General features: G+C 48.8%; 1 protein-coding gene and 1 long non-coding RNA gene across 8 annotated transcripts in view; both read right to left on the bottom strand.

Annotated features, from left to right (window-relative positions):
• Positions 1–23,943, bottom strand: part of LOC122394449 (alpha-N-acetylgalactosaminidase-like) — a 53,383-nt gene that overhangs the window by 10,936 nt on the left and 18,504 nt on the right. For 2 of the 6 annotated variants that reach the window (XR_006258867.1, XM_043391338.1), the window contains exon 2: positions 12,691–12,866. Coding sequence is in view for 3 of the 6 variants with exons in the window: in XM_043391338.1 (XP_043247273.1) it covers positions 12,691–12,866 (176 nt within the window). In the remaining 3 variants the exon portion in view is untranslated. Of the gene's footprint in view, positions 1–12,690; positions 12,867–14,138; positions 14,321–14,493; positions 14,559–23,943 lie in introns of those variants that run through there. The other 4 variants (XR_006258868.1, XR_006258866.1, XM_043391339.1 and 1 more) reach the window with 4 other exon arrangements.
• On the bottom strand, positions 387–6,508 carry LOC122394451. 2 transcript variants are annotated; one of them, XR_006258871.1, is made up of 3 exons: positions 6,207–6,508; positions 3,167–3,259; positions 387–1,439 (listed from the first exon to the last, which is right to left on the bottom strand). It is a non-coding gene; the product is annotated as an uncharacterized LOC122394451 (long non-coding RNA). The 2 variants fall into 2 exon arrangements; XR_006258870.1 differs by lacking the exon at positions 6,207–6,508 and having other exon boundaries at positions 3,167–3,560.

The raw sequence follows: 23,943 nt of genomic DNA, 5'->3' as shown, positions 1-23,943 counted from the left end.
AACACCAGCTGCTGCAGATGGACAAGCTGCTGGCGGTCCTCGTTTAGCGCGATCAGCTCCTGTTCGCGCGCCGCCGACACAGCGTTCACAGCGCCGCCGCCGATGAATTGCTGCAGCCGCGCGCGCAGCTCCTTTCGCTCTCTGATGAGACTGAGACTGAGCCAGCCAGAGCCAGAGTCGAGACTGAGCCAGCTGAGTCTTGACAGACCGGACAACACACAAAGCGCCAAAAACGAAGCAACATGATTGGTCGACACATCGAACCGTCTGTCACAGCGACTGTGCTTGGACCACGGCCATCCCGCAATAGTGACAAGGCATTATCCTGAACACGCGCAGAATCACGCCCAAAGTCAATCGACACACCAAGAAACGTAAAAACATGCGACGGAACGAGAACTAATTTATTGAAATTAATACACAACCCAACACTAGTCAGAAACGCAGCGATACCATTCAGCGTCCTTGGACATAAAAAGAAAATCATCTAAATACGCCAAACACCTGACGTTAAATCTCTACAAGTTCACTGAAAGGCTTGAAAGCATCTGTTAGGTACTGCATCTCCGAAGGAGATGCAGTACCTAACTGCATCTCCTTCAGTACCTAATAATGCAGTACCTAATAATGGTACTGCATCTCTACCTAATAATGCAGGAGATGCAGTACCTAATAGGGCCCATTGGTAACAGAGAAAAGGTATAAGCACGTTTTACCATCATACAAAACACCAAAATGACGTGTGGAACGTGCGCGAGGAATGTGATGAAATCCATCTTTTAAATCAATCTTGATACCGGTATAAAACCCCAAAACGATAACTCTAACGCATCCTCAATAGACGGCAAAGAGCACGGCCGGCACGGCAAGAGGGGCGTAAGCACTGACAAATCGTATACCAGTCTGGCCACAGTCGCACTTTTTGGCACAGCAAAGTCTGTAGCAGGCCAACTAAACAGCGACTCGCTCGCGACCGGTGCCGACGGCGATGAAGATTCGTCGTCACCAGCGTCCTCCCGAGGCGCGCTGCCGACGGGGCACGCCGCCACCGGCCCGCCAGCATCACCGTCGACCGATGCCGTCTTCAAAGAAGAGCCGCTCCCCTCAGTGGCGGCAGCAGAAGAGACCGCAGGCGGCGGGGACCCGGAGCAGGGCACAGAGACGGTGCCCCCCGCCGCGCCTCAAACGCCGAACTAAGCCGGACGTTCCGGCGAGCCGGGCCCGCGGCGCGCGGCGGAGCGCGCAAGCTGGACGGCCAGGCGGGGCGCGGGCGCCGCCGGGTGAGCTCCGGGAATGATGATGGAGAATGATGGAAGGATGATGTTATGGAGCCGCGGATGCTGCTCCATGGCAGAAATCATCTCTGCAGCTGCGCCGTGCGGATGTTGGTGGCGAACGCCCTCTGGGCTCTGCGTCAGCTGGCTGGTGGCTTGCGCGCTCTGTGGGAGAGCAGGACAAGGTGTAAAATGCTGCTACGGGACACGTAAGCAGATGTAATACCTCTGCTCGAGCTACCATACGCAGATAAGACTAAAGTCTGTTCCATTTCAAGCTTGCAGCCGAAGTACCATGCTGTAAACAACACATGCTTTATGTGTGCATAGCTCCTACATTAACCCTCGCCCTGGCAGGGCATTTTTCATAACACGGCCTGGCAGGGGGGGGGGGGTTGATGCGACCCCCCCTCGCGATTGGCTCCTATGGCACCTAGAAACACCAAATTTGGTAGGTAGGTGGGACCCCTGGAGTTCTCGCCCCCTATGCAAATTTGGTTGCTCTAGGTCAATATTTGGAGGTGTTTTGGGGGATATAAATGTAAAATTTTTGCTAAAAACAGGTCAAAAGTTTTTCGCTTATAACTTTTGATCCAATTAAGATAGAAAAAAAGAAAAGCACCAGTGAAATCAGCACGTCAAGGCGCGTCGAATGATATACCTTGTTGTTTGCTGAAGGGTACTTAAAGTTTTTCTTAATTTTTAAGTAAACTTTAATTAACTAATTAAGTTCAAGTTACCCAAATTGCATCATATCGCATATCATTCGATTCGGCTGATCACCAGGAACACAATGATACCATTTTTAAACTCTAGCGTCATTATGTGCCAAGTTATTGGCAAAAACGTCATTTGACCTCAGTTTACCTCATTTGACCTGACCAATGGATAAGTTCACCAAACAAAGAAGCACCAAGTGACCTGCTGTTAACTACTATGGTTTCAAAGCACAAAAGTGATGGAACGAAGCGGATATCTCCAGTATTTTCCGAATTTAGTATTTTCCCATAGGCTTAACATTACGACGTTATGACCTCTAACTGACCTCAGGTCAGTGACCTCAAAAAACCCGAACTATATGTTATACAACTCGGTGAACTTAGCACATCCTGAAAGTTTGAAGGAAATCAGTCCAAAACAGTGAGTTGGACAGGTGCAAAAAGAAAATTGAAACTTGACCATGACCTTGTACCGGTTTTTCTGACCTGGTGACCTGACCAAGGTCACCCGGACTTGAAATTTTCAGGTCATATGTAAAAGGGTTGCCCCATAGGCTGTGCCAACTTTGCGCCGCCGTTTTTACGCTATCTTCGAAAAACCTTGGGGGGGTGCATCAACCCCCCCTGCCAGGGCGAGGGTTAAGAGACACATTATTGAACCAAGAAGCAACTTGGCAAAGCAACTTAGACCATAAGCTTGGTATGGAGCAGACTATATTTTTCTTTAGTCTGTTATATAATCAACACTTTGTTTTCTTTAGAAGGAAAATTACTCCTGGCTGGAACCAATCAGTTTCGTTACCCGCCTATCAGTACCTAGTCGTAAAGCAGACGTTGCTCTTCCCTGAACAGCTGAAGGCATTGTGACTGGTGGTAAGCTGGTAGCTTGTAGGTATTTAGGCTGTAGGCTGGTAGGTTGTCGGTAAGTAGGTAAGGTCAGGCCTGGTTAGATTATGTTCGTTATTTTCATCTGTCTTCATACAATGCCCGCCTTCAGCTCATTCAGCTGTTTGCAGGGAAGTGCAATGCCTGCTTTATGATTACTCTTTCTAGTATCTATAATTATCAGCATTCAAATATCATTTAATTTTCATGCAATAATCTTGCTGAGACATGTTTAAACTCTAACCCCCTCCCTGTATAAAAAAACAGCAGTATGCACAGGTAACTTACTGATCACTTTCTGCGAACAGCCTGCTCCCAGCATTGCTGTTCCTTCCACGGATGCCTTCGTTTTGTGCTCCCAGCATACTGCATAAGTGTTGACTGTGGAGAAATTTCAACAGCTTAGAAGGACCAACAAACATTTCTTTAGATATCTGCATGTTTGCTATGATGACAAGCTAGGATGCAATGTAGGTACCTACCAAATGATAACAATAGGTACCCATTAGTGATAAATTGTAACTAAAATTGACAAATATGTTGAAGGTTATGTTGACAACATCCTAATTTCTCAGTGCTGACATTACTATTTGGCTCCAGACTGGAAAAATTCACGTTATGCTGAATATGTCCTGCATAGTGGCATGATTGCGCCAAAACTTTCAGTGCATGTCAGGCGTAACTTCACATGTGCCGAATTCAGCGCATGTTGGCACCTGAAATTTACGGCGCAGGGCGGCTGCAGATTTTTTATTTTAGCGAAAGCCCTGTTGCCAAATTTAGTCGGTAGTCTGGTCAATTTAGCAGCAGATTTCCCCTGCGGACGGCTCTAGAGAGGATGTTATGCCAGATCGCCAGATGTGCAATGAATTTTCAGGTGCAATCCCACTACTACGCTGGTCATATTCAGCAGAGCATTTATTTTATCTAGTCCGGGCTTTCCAATGTAAGAATCATGTTGACCCAGCAAAGTTATGGCTGACTATTTGACAATGACAATAACATGACCCCATCCTCCACCCATATTTTGTCTGCTCCTACACCCATGTCAAAGAGCTAGCTAAGAAAAAATGATCATTTACAATGCCCATAGCAAACCATCCGCATGGGACATTTCGATTTGCTGAAAAACAAGACCCAGGGCCTCCTCTAACATACCCACTGGGTGGGCAAATGCCCACCCAGTCACCACAATTGCCCACCCAGTGGCGTCGATTTGCCCACCCAGAAGCAAATGCTAAAATAAAGGTCAGGCCGGGCGTCCGGTACCACCACTTCGGTTTCCCGAAAAAAAACTATAACGGTTTAGGGGTCCTAAGGCCAGCGGAGGGCCCTCAGAGGTCAATGCGGGTCCTCCACGGTCAATGCGGGCGCTTGACCGCCACTGAAGGGCCCTCAGAGGTCAGTGTAGAACCCTCAAAGACCGGCATGGGGGCTGTTGATAGCTGGCGTGGGATTCTAGAGCCTTGTGACAATCGAATGAGGGCCAGGGCCCCATACGCCCATGGGGACCCATCGGTTGTTGGGGGGGGGGGATAAATGATATGATTACCCCCTGATTTGCCTTTGGGGGCCATGGCCCTGATGCCCCCCCCCCCCCGCGACCGCCGCTGGTTTCATGCACTTTTTGTCGACAGTACTGACGCATAGTTTACAGTCCAAACTCCAAACGTGCATTGTCGTGAATTGCTACCGCCTGTATTACGAGCAGGGGCGGCTCCAGGGAAACTCGAAGGGTGGGTCATGAATCGAAGTGGTGCCCCTAATGATGCCCAAAATTAAAACGTCACAGATTTCCGCCACTTAAAATGGGGCACTTGGTGGTGCCCCATTTTCAGCTTCTTTTATTTTTTGATATTTTTAATTTTTGGTCAGTGTTTTAACCACAACCAAATTTGCCAATTGTAAGCAAGTATATATCAAAATGCTATGCGTTTATGCGTTGTGGACACTGAGCGTTATCGCCAGGAGCTCACCAGCTGAGCTCACCAGGAACGTTATCAGGTAAGCGAATCGTTGTCAGTCAGACGAACTTGTCCCTGGCATCTAAAGGGCCTGTCGTTGGCACTTCAGGCTTGTTGGGGACACCACAGTCCTGCCAGGGGAGCCACAATCCTGTCAGGGGCACCTGCGGCCTAGTAGGGGCGTCACAGGCCCGCCAGGGGCACCACAGGCCTAGCAAGAACACCACAGGCCTGTCAGGGGCACCACGGGCCTGTTTGGCCCATGGGTACCCCCCGGGGGTAGGGGCACCACAGTCCTTCCAGGGGCACCGCAGGCCTGTCAGGGGCACCAGCGGCCTAGCAGGGGCACCAGTCAACACATGTCTGCCAGGGGCACCACAGACTTGCCAGGGGCATTAGAGGCCTTCCAGGGACACCATCGGCCTCACATGGGCACCACCGGCCTCGCAGGAGCACCACCTGTGAGGGGGTACTTAAGGCTTTTCAGGGGCACCACAGTCCTGTCAGGGCCGAGGGGTACTAGCGGCCTAGCAGGGACACCACAGGCCTGCCAGGGGCACCACAGACCTAGCAAGGGCACCACGGGCCTGTCGGGGGCGGGCCGACGGTGCCCCTAGCAGGGGCACCACCGGCCTAGCATAGGCACCACCGGCCTCGCAGGGGCACCAATGGTCTGTCAGGTGCACCATGGTGCTCTTGCTAGGCCGATGGTGCTCCTGACAGGCCTGTGGTGCCCTTGACAGGTCCGTGGGTGCCCCTGCTAGGCCGGCGGTGCCCCCGGGTCCCAAGGGGGGCATGACCCATGTGATCCCCCTTGGATCCGCCACTAATTACGAGTAGATTAAGATCAATATAAGGCCGTATATAGATCAAGAGGACGCGTCAAAAGTAAGCTGACCATGCATACTAAAAAGAGACAGCGAGCATTATTCGATCTCTGCTTCAAGGAGCAATCATAGTAAGTTTAACTCGGCATATTTGCAGTCTTCTTAAAAATCGTAAATGTAGTTATGTAGGCGATAGGCATACTAGGTGAAATACACACGAAATACCATAAAATTCATACGAAAAACATTAACATTGCAAACTATCATCTTGTTCCCAATGTTTATTTCGCGTCATCCCCCCCCGCCCTGGTCGCAGGTTTTGAAATTGGCTGAACCCCAAAACAAGTGGCTGGATCCGCCCTTGGGCGGGAGAGCGGCGAAAAATTTTGCCCACCCAGTGAAAAATCCTTAGAGGAGGCCCTGACAAGACCAATACCACCCTGACCCGACATCCATATCAATATCTAATTCATAAGCAGTACCTATTTCTGCAAGACTTTCTGAAAGGAAAAATACATATTCCCATATTTTTCTTACCTATGCCTTCGTACGGAAAAACAGAACTCATATTTCGCCTCACTTCAAATTCTTGCCGGCCAAAATGTGTTTCAGTTTCTTCCGATCGAGGTCAAGTTCAAAAGCCACCATATGAAAGAAAAACTTCAAACGTCTCACAATGCTGAAGCCCATTTCCCACACTTTTTTTAAAAACCGACATACGGGATATAGGACTTCATAGTTTGTTTTTACCCTCTGAAATAATCTTCTGATACCATTTTGGACAATATCATTACACAAGAACATGAGAAAAAATAGCTAATCCATCGTATACCATTCCCGACCATAAATGCATGAAGGTTTTTTTGAACATGGTAAAAAAATCCAGTCGCCTTAGACATGATTCCTTTGTCATATTATTGCATTTTATTTAAAAAAGTAAGGTTGTATGTTGATAATTAATATATAATTTTCAAAGAAACTGGCCATGTTTAATTTATTTTGCATTTAACTTCGTAAAACATTTAAAATTCATGGCTCATTTGGAATGGGTCTGGCCCATGTTAAACCCCATTTCCCACACTTTTTTGGAAAAAATGAACTACTGAATATATTAGTTTAAATTTTATTTTGACACTCCAAAATTCTTCTCTGATCTCGAAACAATCAAAGTTTCGACATATTTTTGCCAAAAGATAAGAAAACTAATGTTTCAAAGTTATCGATAAACGTAGAGATGCCGGTTTTCTTGAACTAAAAAAATGGCATCAAACTGAACTTTGGTCTCCGATTTCTCGCAAACGGGTTCGAATTTCGGAAAACCAACTTCAGTCTGGGACATAGGTGGCTCAGCTCTAGTGAAAACCGTTTTGTGAAAAAAAGGTGGCAGTCTACCTTTAACATTTTTAGAGCTAGAAGGCTGATTTTTCGTATACCTGCTCCTCTATCCTTTCTTGATGTCCACTGAAAATTTCAAGTTTCTGTGGTTTTTGGTTTCGGAGATATGACCTTGTTTTTCAGGTCATGTCATGACCCAAATGGCCAATTCTCAACATCTTGCGTTGGCTATGGTTTTTGTGTGCTTTTGACACCTTGATTTCGGCCTTTTTTGCCAGTCTTACCTCCCATCTATCATGGAACATGTTGTTCGACGATGTACAGATGTCAAGGTCAAGGTCAACCTAGGTCATCTAAGATAATTGCGTTTTAGGCTAGCGGAATTTACTTTTTGTGAAGTTTTTTGACTGCATTTTTGGTAAAAGCTTCTCAGATCATGATTTCATGTAATATGGACACATAAACAATCGGTGCACGCATCAGTATACACACAGACACACACAGACATACAAACACATATAATTGACCTTGACCTAACTTGACCTGAAATGACCTCAGCAGCAAAAACCTGGTCGGGTAGTGTGACAAAGAGGTTCTAGCTGGCTTGGCACCATAAAACGGCATCGTCATCGGTATATAATAAGCAGCGCACTTGATATCCAACGGTGACCCAAAACAGCAACATTTTTTTACATAGTTTGACCTGACCTGGAAGGTCAATGACTGACCTGAGAAGGTAAAACTGGGTATCATTGGATTTGTCTCTTCCCAAAGAATCTTTTTGGTCTTTACCGCTAAGCTCTATCTCCAACAGGAACGAAATCGCGCGGGGGGTGGCACCCCCCCCCCCATTTGCGTTCTAGGATGGGAAAATGTCATGTGCGGCCCCCATGTGCGTTCTAGGATGGGAAAATGGCATGTGCGGGCGAGGGTTAAAAAACGACAAAACTTTATGACGTCACTGTGACGTCATCTTAAGCGCTACAAACACCAAGCTTTCCTCAAATTCCTCAAATAATTCAAAAAGTTCTCGGCCCGACCATGAAGGAGCAGAGATACGACGTCGACATATTTGACCAAAAATGTTCATTCAGTCAAATAACCAGCGTTAAGACAAAAATATTTCGTGCAGCGTTTCGCGAGAGGCCCCTGGGTCTCCATAGCCAAGTGCGTTTTGGACGCATCTGGCACGTCCAAGACGGCTGCTTTTGTCTCCTTGCTGTCAGCGAAGTTGCCACTGCTAAGCAATTTCCTTATGTTGGGGAAGAGGTGGCAACCTGAGGGTGCAAGGTACGGAGGAAAAAGTAGCTGTGACAAAAACTCAAAGCCACAGCTTACTGCTTCGCTGAACGTCACCCTGCTCATGCGTGCTGGTGCGGGGTCCTGGATCAGGCGCACACTTTTAGTCAGCTTCCCTAGTCTCTCCTTGATATCTGCTGCTCGCTACTGTAATCGAAGGGAGGTGTAGTATTCATCATTAATTGTGCGCCCCTGTTTTAGAAAGTTGACGAGCAGAGCCCCGCCAGCATCCCCAAATGCAGCCACTGTCACCTTGCCGTCTGACATAAGCACGTCGCACACATTTGGTGGCTGTTCCTCGGTGTGCTTCCACTTGTGCAACTCGGTCACGCCCTTAGGGTCAACGTGTGACACCCGCAATCCCTCCACGGTAACAAGTAGTTCAATGAACTCTTTTGGATCTTCGATATAAGGGCCAAAAATTTTCGCGTTACGCCTCCTTTCGAGTTTGCCTTTCCTCTGGAGTCAGCAAACGGGGGATGCATCTTGCAGAGATCTTAAACATATTAATACGCTGTCGAAGAATGGCTTTGAGGAACCTGATAGACACCTCCGCTTCTGCTGCGTTGTTCCAGACCAGAACATTTTTCTTTTTTCACAAAGAAGTGCTTATTTTTCATATTTTCTTGAGTCAATGCTATTGATGGCTGGCCACTGCGGGGGTGACCATTAACCCTCGCCCGCACATGGGGGGGGGTGGTTGCCCCCCCCCCCCCAGGTAGTCTTTCTGCTCTGCACTCAACATTTTTAGAGCTAGAAGGCTGATTTTTCGTATAGCTGCTCCTCTATCCTTTCTTGATGTCCACTGAAAATTTCAAGTTTCTGTGATTTTTGGTTTCGGAGATATGACCTTGTTTTTCAGGTCATGTCATGACCCAAATGGCCAATTCTCAACATCTTGCGTTTGCCATGGGCCTTATGAGCTTTTGACACCCTGATTTCGGCCTTTCTTGCCAGTCTTACCTCCCACCTATCATGGAACATGTTGTTCGACGATGTATAGATGTCAAGGTCAAGGTCAAGGCCAACCTAGGTCATCTAAGATAATTGCGTTTTAGGCAAGCTGAATTTACTTTTTGTGAAGTTTTTTGACTGCATTGTTGGTAAAAGCTTCTCAGATCATGATTTCATGTAATATGGACCCAAAAACAATCGGTGCACACATCAGTATACACACAGACACACACAGACATACAAACACATATAATTGACCTTGACCTAACTTGACCTGAAATGACCTCAGCAGCAAAATTCTGGTCGGGTAGTGTGACAAAGAGGTTCTAGCTGGCTTGGCACCAGAAAACAGCATCGTCATCTGTATTTGATAAGCAGCGCACTTGATATCCAACGGTGACCCAAAACAGCAACATGTATCATTGGATTCGTCTCTTCCCAAAGAATCTTTTTGGTCTTTACTGCTAAGCTCTATCTCCAACAGGAACGAAATGGCGCGGGGGGTGGCAACCACACCCCCCCCCCCCCCCATGTGCGTTCTAAGATGGGAAAATGGCATGTGCGGGCGAGGGTTAATGATCTGTTGACCAAAATTGAACAGAGATGCCGACTTTTTGACGCTACTGTAAGAAAGACAAACCTCAACATGTGTTGGCACTAGCTTTTCGTGAATAACGTTTGGTGCATTTTTCTGCAATGCATGAACCAAATCACTGTTCTCTTCTGGGCGTCGCCCATTCTGACCGGGAATGGCAAACTATGTTACGATTATTTAGCAGCCTGAACCAATCACGGGGCAGATTTGTTAATGACTACGTAAGTGGACATCCCAATAACACATCATTGAACACACCGCGTTGCAGGCCGAAATTCCAACTCCTTCATGGTTGGGCCGGGAACTTTTTGAACGCGCCTCGTAGATATTCATTTAAAGCTATACCAAGTTTCAAGTTCGTAGCCCATGAAGTTTCGGAGATATCACACAAAACGCAAACGGGGACAACTTTATCCCCCCCCCCCCCAGACTTATACAAAATAACGTTGAGCGTGTCGGACTGTTAATTACCATGGAAACAATACCAAAGCCCGTGAAGGAAGGCAGGTCATTCATATAAAAAATCAGCCCATACTGGTCAGCTAGATCATCCATTACCATAATGCACAAACAACAGGAATCGGAGGTCACAGCAGCAAAGCCGAACACCCAAGCCAGCAATCACGCCTTTCACCAATTATTCGTTCAAATGAGAATGCATCTGTTGAGCAACAGCTCCAAATGTTCGGTTCAGTTTCAGAGCCGGGTTATCAATTTGGTAACGAAACTAAACGGCCGAGGCAGCAACAGATTGTTTCTAATTAGTAGTTAACGACGCCGTTTACCTAAATTATGTGTAATTTGCCGGGGATAATTAGACCATTTGCTTCAAGTCGTGTTCGGCTCAAGATAAGCGGGTGGCGAAGACGGTAAAATTGACACCTTCAAATCACCGTTGCTCTGCGAAGAAATTACCCATAGCCGTTTGCCCTCACCAGTCGCCAGTCAGCGAGCCGTATCGGGGTTCTGACAGCGCCTTGCTCACAGTTCACGACTGAATAACGATGAAAATTCACTCCGTCCAACGGGCTCTCACAGACACAATGGACCTGTCAACGCGTGATTAAAGCGGCTCATACATCCGTATTCAATCTGTATGATAATTCCCATCCCTCTATTTCGACAAGTCTCGTAACAAAGGCCCATCGAGTTACGCACACCGCCGCACACGCCATGGCGCGGCCCATGGAGCCCAGCCGTCTACCAGCGCGTGGCCGCAGCGGACCGCCGCAGACTGAATCAACAATGAGGCGGCTGTAACCGAGCTAACCGGGCCGACCCGCCCAACAGAGGGCAATCCATCACACGGAGCCGGCGCGTGCGCCCAAAGGGAGCCGACAACCCTGCCGGCGCCGGCGATATATTGAAACGCAGCATGCGGCGACGCGACGGGAGGCAAGCAGGCCACGGCGGCGGATGCGACTGAGGCAACCGTGGCAGGGAGACGGGCGGTGAACTAACGCGAGTGGTGACACGCCGGTGACAATTGGTGACGGTGTGGTGACAGGTGTCATTCCCACAGAGTGTGACGGCGGTAATTACCAATTGAACACTCCCAACAACAGACCACACATCACCTCCGACCGACTCCGGCGGCGCGCCTCCAACGGGCGTCCGTCACGCGGTCGCCGGAGTCAAGGCCGGCGCTGGCGGCGGTCCGACCCGGCCCGTGACCCTGCCGGTGACCCAGCTGACCCCAGCGGCGACCGCGCACGCTCCGGCACTCCGCTGTTGGGTATCGGGTTACGGGCCGGACGGGAGTGGCGTAAGGCGGCTCAATCACCGCCGTTATACCGGGCTAATCTGATCCGGCCATGTAGTGCACATTCGGTGGGCTTGTAGAGGTGGGGTAACATCTAGAGTGGCCCCTGCAGGGGGTTGACGATCGCACAGAGATAGGGCGAGGCGGCGACTCTACGGCGACTGATTACATCTCCAGATTGATACGGACGATAAAGGGAGACGAATCTAGTTCAACGACTTCATCCTAATTTTCCGACGTAGTATAAGGCATGACAGAACGGCTAGGTGAATGATATTTGATGAATAGTAATTCGCTGCCCCTGATTCCCTGCAGCTGACGTGGCATAAAACTCTTTTATGATATAAGCGCGCGCTTTAGTTTCTAAGGGGCTAAAAATTATGGGATATGACAGGGTGGAATAATTGCGGAAGCTTCAAGTGCAGTTGCTATTGAGCCCATGCAACATCAAATGCTCTTTTTAATGTTTTATTTCGCTAAATGAATACAATAAACCAAGACCGACACTGAAAAAATAAAATATGTTACCTAATTGTTGTGTTCATATCTTCATTGTTTCAAAAAAAGATATTGCCCGATTTCCACCTCGTTTGATCTGACAGATCGTTGAACAAAGTCGGGAGTCCTTGGCTAGCCTTGTTCTTACGTTTCCACGACCTAATAGGTAATGGTGCTGGTCAGAACACAGCACCGAACCTTTGCAGCTCGTTACGACTTTGCTTCGCCCGGGTCGGCCAGCTCCATCGATGATCGAGCCAGCCGGTAGTCACGTACCCTATATCCGTGATCACGACTCGTGAGAGACAGCGAGACCCTGAGGCCTGAACCGGAACTAGCGACAACGGAACTAGCGACTTTGGCCAGAGTCGCTTCTGAAAGGCTTTACTGTCAACGTCCTAGCATGCGGATGGGAAAATATACTCTATCTATAACTTGATTATGCAGATTCGTAGAATGTGTAGCAGGAAGTGCTAAAATGCAACAAAATCAGCAGGCAACGCGAAGCGTATCTAACGACCAACCACGAGCTAGCAGCGTCCGAGTGTGTCCCGGCGCGGCTGTCGGGTCCAACTTACCTGATGCAGTTTTTGGGGTCGTTGACGCAGTCTGTGTTGCACCGGAACCTCTCCCAGGCCAGCCATCCCATGGGCGGCGTCAGTGCCAGGCCGTTGTCGAGGCCGAGCACGGCAGGTGGCAGCACCAGCGCTGCTACCACCGCCGCCAGAATGCCCGCTGCACGTGCTGCCCCCATCTGAAAGGCAGAAAACGGGGTGTTAATGACTGACAGGTCAGGGACCAAGTGTTAGAGTGAGAATGCATGAGTGTTTTTAATCCACTTGTCTGTGGAGAGTGGAGTCTAAGGTGGATTTTGCAGTTTGCACTGTGAGTGTGAGGTCAATGTGACATTTATCATGGATCAGAAATAAATGTTAGGGATGCAGGTTCGCTGACAGTAACATGTTAATTGTTTGGCCCATGACTGTCAGCTGTGAGAGTTGGAAGTTGGAACAGAAAGTGACAGCATCACTCGAGCAGTGGTAAGGAGGAGATATTGATGGATCAGCTTTTTGTCATGCTGAGGCAGCGGATGGTGATGGCTATTGGCAGTTATCCAAAATGTTGGTCATTGCAAGTAAAATAATACAAATGCTGTGGAAAATGCAGAGCTCCTGGATCTAAAAATAAAGTAAAGACTGGATCATGAACATGTTGACTGTGGACACTGTTCGATCACTGATGCTATTTGCCAGTGATAACCTGTGAGTGAATCTTGAACAGTATCAGTATAAAACAATGCATAATTTTATACAGGTACAGATATAATAAAAGTTAGCGGTAAATATGATCATCAGGCAAGATGCTATTCATTTTGGTACAACAGTACCTAAAAGACTTGAATAACCCCAGCTCATAATATGGGTCAGCTTTGTATACATTGTCACATTTATCTGGAATGTTTTTTTCTGTAGGTATCTAAACTTCATGTTTAAAAAGAATCTGATTTATACCAAATCCCCCTCCCCAAAAAAGAGGTTGATGTGAATTCAAGCACAGATCACATCAAATATACAGGTGAAAAATATATCCAATTGTTGAGAAGCTGAATCATGATTGTTATCAGTCACAACTAGCATGTTCAGTCACAAATGACTACCTAAATCAATAATGATATACTATGTACATATTGATGCTTGATAAAGGGGGTTATAGAGCTTTTCACTCTGATCACAGAGTATGAGTCATATTCACTAAGCAGCCTACATAGTAGTTCAAGCTACGTATTGACATAGGTAGGTACCGTACCTGCCCAATATTATTTCAACAAAGATAAAACGGAATGGGTGAGAAATATCTTACAAGATTAAATCATAAAGCTGGACTCATTTCAGCAATGTATCAGATCCAGGCCAGTGCAGGGCAAAGAGTGCTGAAAGAAGGCAGAAAATATGAATTGTAAAACCAGTCTTGTACCCTAAAAATCAGGATCTTGACTGGTAAAGGTACAGAAAGGAGACGCACTAACCATGCTCATGATCAACCTGCAATGTTGATGTAAGGCTGTAAGGCTGTTGATGTAAGGCTTGATGTACGGACTGTAATCGCCACGCCCGGTGTGGATTGTCCGTGATGGTAATACATACATACATACATCAACATACATACACACAAGCAAATATAACACACAAGGCACGACCGCGTCCTGACAGTTCAAGTTGACCCGGTTGACCCGGCGAGTCAAGCGGCGACCGGCGTGTCGCCCGACTACTGTATTTTACACCAACTTCGAAAAGCGAAGCTCTTATAAGTGTCAAACAATTATTCCTCATCATTTTCCAATTAAACTTATAGTAAATCAACACATAAAACCATTCACTTACCTCACATTTAAGGAAATACTTTGGAAATACTAAAGCGCCCAAGGCTATAGAACTCCAGGTAAGGACACCAGCCGTTTGACCTTGAACGCCGCCGGCCGGCCGATGACGTCATTGGAGGCAAGCCGGCTCGGCGGACACACAAGGCGAATGCATAACGGAGGGGCGTTGGAACGTTGCGGGAGCCGGGGAGATATTTTAATGTGGTTGTATACCACCATTGTTATGTTTATTGATCTACAGACTGCATTCTTTTAAACCTCGATGCACTCTAGGCCTGGATGGTTCGTACATTCGTGGAACGATCACCCCGTCCGAAGTCCGTGGTCGAAGCTGTCATAGTATTAAAGACACTAAGACGGGTGCAATAACGGCGATCCGATCCCGTCTCTGGCGAATCTAGAGGGGTCGTAAGGAGCCAGGCCGAATCTGACCGTCTATTTTTAGGGAAACGGGGTGGGTGAATTGACAACCGATGGCTTAAGAGATAATGAGAAGAGATCCCGTCGTCGATTGTTGTTTGACAGACAACACATGTTGTACTGGACGTATGACCATCAGAGGTAATGCCTGAACGTAGGCAAGCATAATTGTTCTGTCATACTGTTTAGGAATATAAAATGGTAATGGAGATTATTGAGGATATGATCTCTACATTACAGGAATTCGCTAATTACTACGGCCCATAGGGGCACCGCCGGAGCTGTTGTTTTGCCATCGGTCCCAGGCAACTCCAGGGAGCTGCAGTACCCGGCGGCCAAAGCGGCCCACCTCGTCGACTCGCAGGTCCTGTGGGATTCCGTGATGCTTTAGTGCTTCACCCACAGAAGCACGGGCATAGCAGTAGGATGTGGGGCTAGGTGTCTGTCCACCTCTTCATTGAAAGAACAACGTATACAGCGCCTGGTCCCGCCGAAGCTCGGTATCGACCGTGACTTATTCACAACTGGCGGATCCAGGAAGCGGTCTTGGACACTGCGGGGGCTTACCCCAAAAAGGTTTCTCGGAATTAATTAAAAAAAAAAACCTCTGATTTCGATTCCTTGCGCACTGCTGTGCAGTGTGATTAACCAACATTTCCTCAGAAAAGTTGTGAAGTTTTCTTTGATTCTCGAAAAGCGATTTCGGGCGCTGCCAATGTGGGGGAAGACATTTGCCCCAAATGCCTTCCCCTGGATCCGCCAGTGGGTTGCCCCACTCCGAGCTTGACTAAAACCATTTTCAAACCCCACCAGAAACCGATGGTAAGGTGAATTTAAATCCAATAACTCATCTCTGTCTGCCCGCCTAAATATGTATACAACACATGGTACGGCACCCGGCCCTGTCTGAGCTATGAGCCGATCGCGATATTTTCGGCTTTCCCCAACCCAAGCTCGATTAGGAACGTTCTCCTTCCCCACCCGATTGCTGATGTCAATTCAAATTCAATACCTCATCTCTGTCGGCCCGACCATAACCCATTCATTGCACACCGTTCAGCGCCCCGCCCCGCCAGAAGTATCCTAGCGCGCTGAGCAGTTGCCTCCAGCCGCGTCATCGCGAGGCCCCGCGCGGCCCATAAATTAATACATTGCGCGAATAGCCGTGTCGCCCCCCTGAAAGCGCCGTCGCGCCGACACGCTACAGACACGTTTCTTATATAGGTATCTTGACCGACACGCCTCAAAGCAAAGGTTTACTACTTTTGATCCATCTCTGGCGCGCTTGTTTCAAAATATTGATACAAATAAAATACACAGCCAGTAATTATAAACTGCTGCTTTTACACGTTGTATGGACACGAATTTGTATGATTAATTGAACAATAGACGGGTATGAACCAGAAGTGATAATCATTTCAAAATGTTTCGAATGAAAACATACATATTTTATGTTTTTATCATCAACAAAACTTTTTTTAATTAAGTCCGAACCTTTTGAATGGAAGGACTCTCTTAGACAGAGCCCCCGCTAAGCGAAACTTGTTGCGGTGGCCGGTGACCCTGCCATCTACCCTCCAATCGCGCAATGCCGGTTCTATGGCAGGATTTGGAGTCCAAAGTTTAACGTACGCATACAGCCGCTCACGGCCGGTCCCCTCACTTACTTCGCCGGGCTAAGGCCTGCCACCAACCGCAACCATATCTGTTATGACTCATGAGGCCCATAAACGTCAAGCGCCCGTCGCGCTTCGAATCCGGACTGTTATAACCGGGAACGACTGCACTCACCATGCGGAGTCCAACGCTCTACCGACTGAGCTACGGGACCGGCTGATGGTTGAATTTAACAGTTATCAGTTATCAGTTAGGTATTACACGAAAGCGAAATCGCTTAGGCTGCTAGGAATTAGGATTGCTCTTTTTACCTACGACTGACCCTGCTCCAACCTGGCATCTGATGACACTTGCTTAAAAAGGCAAGCAATTCACTATAGGTATCTTTCCCAACCTTTTTACATAGGTTTACCGCTAAAATGTTTAAATGGAGAGACCGACAGAGCTCGAGTCAGCGGATAGGCTATGGGCACGGTGCCAGAGCTAAAGCTTGTTGCGCAGCCCTACGGCAACTAGTCGGTAGTCCTTTTCCGATTGGGTAGGTGCCTGTGGTGCCATACAGGTAATCGGGATAATAATCGATGATGCATGCTAATTTTAAGTCAAATGTTCACATATCCTGCTTCAAAACAATGTTCTGGTTACAGCGAGTGATGGGTTGGGGTTTGCACACTGCACAGTGCTAATGCCTAACTCGTGACTGCAAACGGGGTCATCACTCTTTGAAAACAACTGAGATATCCTACCGGAATTATAGCAATAATAAGGCAAACATGATAAGGATGCACAAGCACATGGACGTCAAAATACATTTAGTTTTACGTTCCGGGGTCCTGCGATTAGTGGTAATGTTATCCCGCAATGATCACTTTCGATTTCCGTCGTAAGCGTGGCGGCGCCAGAGCGTGGCACCAACAATGGGCGGATACACCGCAGGCCCGTTACTGGAGCACCCGGCTCCCGCCGGGCTCAGCACCGGTGCAGACTGGGGTGTGGTGGAGACTGCCGGCCAGCCGGTTGGAACCCAGCCGCGGCACCTGCGGCTCCACGGAGGGAGAAAGTGCTCCGTGTGCCGCTAGACGCGAGCCGTGCGGTGCTTGAATCACGTGGCGCGGAGAGGAGCCCGGATTAATTGTTAAAGGTATGAGATGATGCTGTTGTGACGGCCTCTCGGAAGCGGTGCTGGGGGATCAGGGAATGGTGCTGTTATGGTTGAAATGTGATACTTGCGTACGAGGCAGGTGGGCTGATGTTGCTAACGTATAATCACCACACCGTTATTTCAGCTATGTCGGCCTGTGGCCATCAGAGCGGACTGAATAGAACGCAAGGCTTTTGTTTGGTAACGACATCGGCGTGTTCTCTTTTTGCGACAACTATGCGTAGGTCAACAGGAACCGAGACTCACGTCCACATTCACGGCTCGAATTCCGTCTCGGCATTCGGCGAGATGACTATTGATCGAGGCATTCATTATTGATACCGCAGCCCTCATAGTTATCAAACGATATGATCGATGGTCGAGCCAACTGCAATGTAATATCGGCCTCGAATGATGACTGATGACATTCCACTTCAGTCTGGCACGCCAGAAAATCACACACGACGTTGTAAAGCATGTTTGAATGTGGCGAAGGTTAACCTCGCCCACGTGTGAAGCTTGTTGGATCATAGTCGCTGCGAAGGCCACACACATATAGACGCATTCGATCAATAGTATCGCACAGATCTGAACCTATTACCACACGCAGTGGGTCAGCGTTGTGAAGGACGTCCACCTTTAGAATTTTAGACCACGCTCGTCAATAGCGGCTCTATCCGAGATGTTGGCGGTCTCTTCAGTCCCATGTTGTTCATCTCGCCGATGAATCTTCAGCGGCCCAGACGTCCGCGGCCCAGATCTGGTCCCGTGTCCGGTGCTCTCGTGACCCGGTCGCCCTGACCTCGACCCCAACTCAGTGGTGAAACGCCCTGCATACGGCCCTGCCTCACGAGCCCGCAGTGACCAGCGAACTGATCCTCCCCCTCCCCTCCCAGAGACGGTCACGAGCAGACTCCCTCACGGTCACGGCGGATGGCCTCCCGGTGACGGGACTCAGACCACCAGCAGCCACCGAATCTCGATTCTCCCGGGGCGCCGGGAAGTAAAGACGGCCGGCGAAGCGGAGCCACTTGAGGCGACTGAGGCGCGTGGGACGCCGGAGATCCCTCTAGGGCTGTGAGAACTAACGCGTTCTACAAAAAAAAAAAAACAACAACAACATAAAAACAACACCTAAGAATAACGCGTTCTACGCTGACAGCAAGTCGCCACTGATCCTGTGACCTCTCTCAGACACGGGTCGGCCCACAATGGCAGTCAGCAGCCGAGACGACAACCATGTTATTGGCCAATTACTTACTAGGGTCATAAAGTATGACAAATGGCAAGAGAGCAGTGACCCGGGACCATCCGCTGAAGCGGTCTTATTAAATCGGACATCGTTTCGCCACCCATGTCCCGGTGTCGACATGGTTAGCAGCCGCTCACGTGTGAAACAGTGCTGAAAGGTGGGACAATTCGGTAACAGCACGACTGGTCTGTTGATGAATCAGAACCCATCGGTGTTGCTCTGAGGTATTAGACAGCCGGAAATGTTACGTTTGACTTGGGCAACACCGTTGCAGCTCGACAAAGAACAGCAAACTCTTGGCAGCTCAATGAAGGCTTAGATATCTCTTCTGCGTTTTGTATTTCCCATAAAACCCACCAACCGAATAAACTAGCACAAGAACTCACGATATTGTTTGGCGCTAAATGCTAACACGTTTATTGTTCCCATGTCATTCGAACATAATCAAAACGGATTACAGTGAAACAAAATGCTTGTAAAACTTCCACGCACTTCAAAGTTCAACGGCTCTAATTCGTACTTATGTAAAGCACATGCCATGGAAAGCGAGCCCACCAAAATCTCTCCCACCATGAACAGCTATCAGGGGAGCCTCTGAGTCCGCATCATCTCGTATGCATGGAATCAATTGCGGTATCATCTCATGGACCCAGAGCCATCCCACACCGCCACAAATACCCACCGACGACCCACAGCGAGACCCACTGAGGCATCTGTGGCCACAAACGAGACCATGCCTCACCGCAGCCGGTGGGCAGGCCGGCGGCACCGGCTCCGGGCCCTTCTACCCCCAGCGCAGCCGCAGTGGTCGCGCGGCCGTCGGTCTGTCGCAACTGGGACGGTTCAGCGTCCGGCGCGCTCCGCAGCCGGCGGGCGGTCCGCTTTGTCGAGCCGCGCGCATCGGTCTGAGAACGCCCGGGAACGGTGGCGAAACGCACCGTCCGCCCGCGCCGGCCGCCACACGGCGACAAAGGATCGGCCCCCGGCGCCACGCACGCCCAGTGGATCTTATCGGAGTCTTTTGTCGGAACCTGGCCGAGTGCTGGGTCTTGTGTCACCTCCGGTTCCATAATATTGTGGTAGCCGGCTGCCGGTCTAGAGGAGCAACGTGAGGTCAGCCTCCTTCAGGTGACGGCGTCCCATCTTCTTCGGTGTGCGGTCACCGGTCACCGACAAAAGGAAGATTTTTCACCCAGATTCCGACCACAAAGTCACGCCGGCTCAAGGTTCCCAGCTGATGGCACAATGCTGTCTTCTGCCGCCCTCGGCAGGCGTGATGCTGATCCTTGACATGGCGCTTTTTCAGCCACCGTCTGCCGAGGGCTTCTCGCAGCGAGCATTTCCAGATCCATTGTACTTTCAACAACAATCCTATTTGCCAGTTTCTGATAGCGATCTAGCGCTGGGTGAACTATGCTGTCTCGCCACCTAAGCTCCGAAGGCAGATTTACACTCAGCACAGGTCTTCTCCAGGCGATAGAGCCCATTTCACAATCATTTCACGCTCTGATATATCCGGTCGAGATTGCAATGTCTGGCCCTGACAGGGCAATCAATGGAGTCGGACGCTCCGAGATCACACTCAGACATTCATTGGCCGCTATCCACCGTCAATAACAAGGCGATGTTTTTATCAGAGTTTTAGGAAATGCCATTTGTTAATCTATCAAGGCGCTCACGCTTGATTGGTCTTCATCCGACCGATCCAATTGGAGTACGTATTTCTGTCCATATGCGCCACATGCAGTCATATATACAGCCACATGTAACTAGTCTCCCCTTAGTCGCAGTTTCCCGCTTCGGAGCCAGCCTGAACCGATTACTTTGAATCAAAGGCACAAGCCATTTCAAAACTGCCACTGGTTATCAGGAACTTCAGTCACCCATGCCTACCGGACCGTATCGTCTGCGATGTCGGCATCATCCACCTGGCACCGGGGGAGTACCGTGCCCGCCAGCACTCCCCGTCACTGCCTATCGCTTACAGCACCGGCTCCGTGGTGTGGTCTCGGTTATCGTTAGTTAGTGTGTTAGTGTGTAGTGTGTTGTGTTGTCACCATATTTACCCCGTCCATCCGGTCAACAATCGCATACATCACTCGAATATAAAATGCTGACGAAAACCGAACATTTTTACATTTGGGCCTACAGGAGGGCATCCGCGGCATGGTTAACCCGCTGTCTCGATAAATAAGTTAAAGATTGCTCCCAGAGCCAACAAGTAAGAGACCGACCCGTGAACCCTGAAATAGGAGCCAGTTTACAGGTCAAACTGCAGCTGAGCCTTGGCTGAGCCGACCTCAGAGCTCTGAGCCTTGACCTGAGAATCTAGCCGGGAGGCAGCAGCGCTTGCCGAGCCGCGTCGCGTCGTTAGCAGAGCGCACACATGGCGTCATCATAGCAGCGACGTCCGACAGCCGGCCGCGACGAAGCGGCTGGTCGACCGTCGCCCACAGCGACAGAAGCGGCTGGTCGACCGTCACCCACCGCAGAGAAAACGGCAGGTCACCCCCGGCCGCCGTCAGTGACGTCGGTGAGACGTGCAGGCTCGACCGGCCGCGTCCACCAATGGCGCAATCAGCGGCCATTGACGTAATGGCAGTAGTAAGCTGTTCTATGCGAGTAGGCTGCTTGCCGGAAACGGCAGCCAGTTTGGCACAAACGCTCGAGTTAGATGATACAATCGACCATTACATTTAGAGATTGCTGCATGCTGCTTATCTTGAAATTATGACGTTCAGTTTGACAAGGCATTGTTTGACGGTTTTACGTTCCATTGCAAGCTTATGGCTGGTAATTATGTTCTGATACTGCAAATACCACCTATGCACGGATTTAGTCTCGCACGGTTGCAAAATGCAACTTAAGATTGAGCGGATTAGGAAAGGTTCATTCTTTGAAAACAGCTTCCTTCCTCCTTGCAGATCTTGCAATATCGTCCTACAGTCGTTAAAGTGAAGGTAAATTTCCGGTCCCATTTGCACGAATTTTGTAAACAGCACTATGAAGTATGAGCTTCAGCTAAACCAAAGCATCATAATGCCTTCCTACTGCATTACAGCCTTGGCTACAAGTTCATTATAAGCTCTATGCAAAAACACACTGCCCGCCCCCACAGCATCACACAGGCCCGGTCATTAGCACTATACAGTCGTGACTCCCGGCGGATGGGCCGGACCGGGGAACACAGCGTAATCCGTGTTCGACCGAGGCACCCGCGGTCAAACGTACTACTCGGACCAGAGGGGGTGTTAGGACTGCAGAGGAAAACACGAGGTGCATGGTGACCTTTGCTCCGCGAAACACAGGGAAACGGTGTCAACACAACACCGCAGATCATGACTGAATGATTTATATCCAGAGATCGATGTCAAATGACGCAATGTCATGGATGTAATGTTCAACTCCACGAATTATGACACATCACGTCGTTTGAGACTGGAAATGTGAGACCAAGAGACTAGGGAGAGAGAGAGAGAGAGAGAGAGAGAGAGAGAGAGAGAGAGAGGGGGGACAGAGGGAGAGGGAGACAGAGAGACTGGCAGAACACAAAGACCACCCATCAGTGAAACTGCCGCTCGCTGCATCTGCCGGCTCTATGCCCTGGGGACCGAGGACGCTGGCCGGCCGCGGCGCGGCGCGTGCGACCTGGCTTGTGAGGCCAATCAGTCGAAATGACGCGGCTGTGACCCACCGTGGGAGAGATTGCTTCACGCCTGGCTGCCCCCCCCCCCCCCCCGACTCTGAGCTGCTGGGACCACCACCGGCACCGGTTGGAGATCACTAAACCGGTGATATCGATAGAAATCTCAGCAGCTCAACTGGATGCAGTCTATAAATGGTGAGGCTCCACCGTAAATAATAGTGGTGTCAATCGGTTACCGAAAAATTCGGTTACCGAAAAGATGTGCTGACCGATTCGGTAATCGGTCGGTCAGGCCCCCCAAATATCGGACATTTTCGGTCACCCTGTCAGTAAAACCATTTTCAAAAAGAGAGAGCATTCCATTTTTACCTAGTTAAATGCAATGTACCCTTAGCCAATTTACCATGCAATCTATCCTTAGCAATGTAACTTCTACCACAAAAAATGTACCTATTTTGCAGTGGCTAAGAATTGACTGAACTTGGACTGAAATGCTATTTCCCATTATTTTCCATCAGAATTTACCAAATTATTTAATTTGGGGTTAAAATAATAGCAACTAGAATTTCGGTCAAATTTCGGTCAAATTTTGGCTTGGGATGTTATCGGTCGGTATTCGGTCGGAAATGTTTCCCAAAATTCGGTTTCGGTCGGTATCGGTCAGCCATTTTTTGGAAAATGACACCACTAGTAAATAAGAAATGTGAAAAGTAATGTTCGTCGGTTTCAGCCAGTCATGTAGAGTTTAGAGTCAGTTTCACGATCTGTGGGCTATTAAGGATAACCATCTGTTTCCAGATGACAGGCAGTTTCGGAAATGCCATACGCTAACTGTGGAGGAACGCAGCTATATAATATAGAACTTGCGGCAAAGGCTAGCTCGCATGAATGGCTCCAGTCCGTAATAAGATTAGTTCGACGGCAACAAATGACAATGACACGCCTCGGTCGGAAAGAATCATGCAGAAATTAGCATAACATCTTGTTTTGCTTTCAAAAGAAACCTATTCATAGAAGCAATCAATGCCCATGTAGGCTGCAGCAACTTGGCTCATGAGCCATGGCACAAGTTGTGCTATGATTCGCATGACCAACACCGGTTTCGATATCGCTGATTTCTGAGTGGAATAAATAAGCAGCAGCAACTGAACTAAAAATGACGAAACATTTCATTGAAATATTAGACGAATGTCGACGGACAAAAATGAACAATTATTTCAAAACAGTCGTAATGGCTTAGGCGGTCTTTGGATCTCCAACAGGCCCTGTCGCCATGGTCACTGCAGGTAGACTCTCCCTAGTCTCATTACACCGCTGTCGCCGGCGACCATTCAGGTCAAACGTGTGGCCACTTTGGCGACATTACATAAATAGG

Source organism: Amphibalanus amphitrite, unplaced genomic scaffold (genome assembly GCF_019059575.1).
Source record: "Amphibalanus amphitrite isolate SeventyFive unplaced genomic scaffold, NRLGWU_Aamphi_draft 000592F_arrow, whole genome shotgun sequence".
Classification (NCBI taxonomy): domain Eukaryota; kingdom Metazoa; phylum Arthropoda; class Thecostraca; order Balanomorpha; family Balanidae; genus Amphibalanus; species Amphibalanus amphitrite.
The sequence above is the reverse complement of the archived record's forward strand: the minus strand, read 5'-3'. Positions and strand labels throughout refer to the sequence as shown.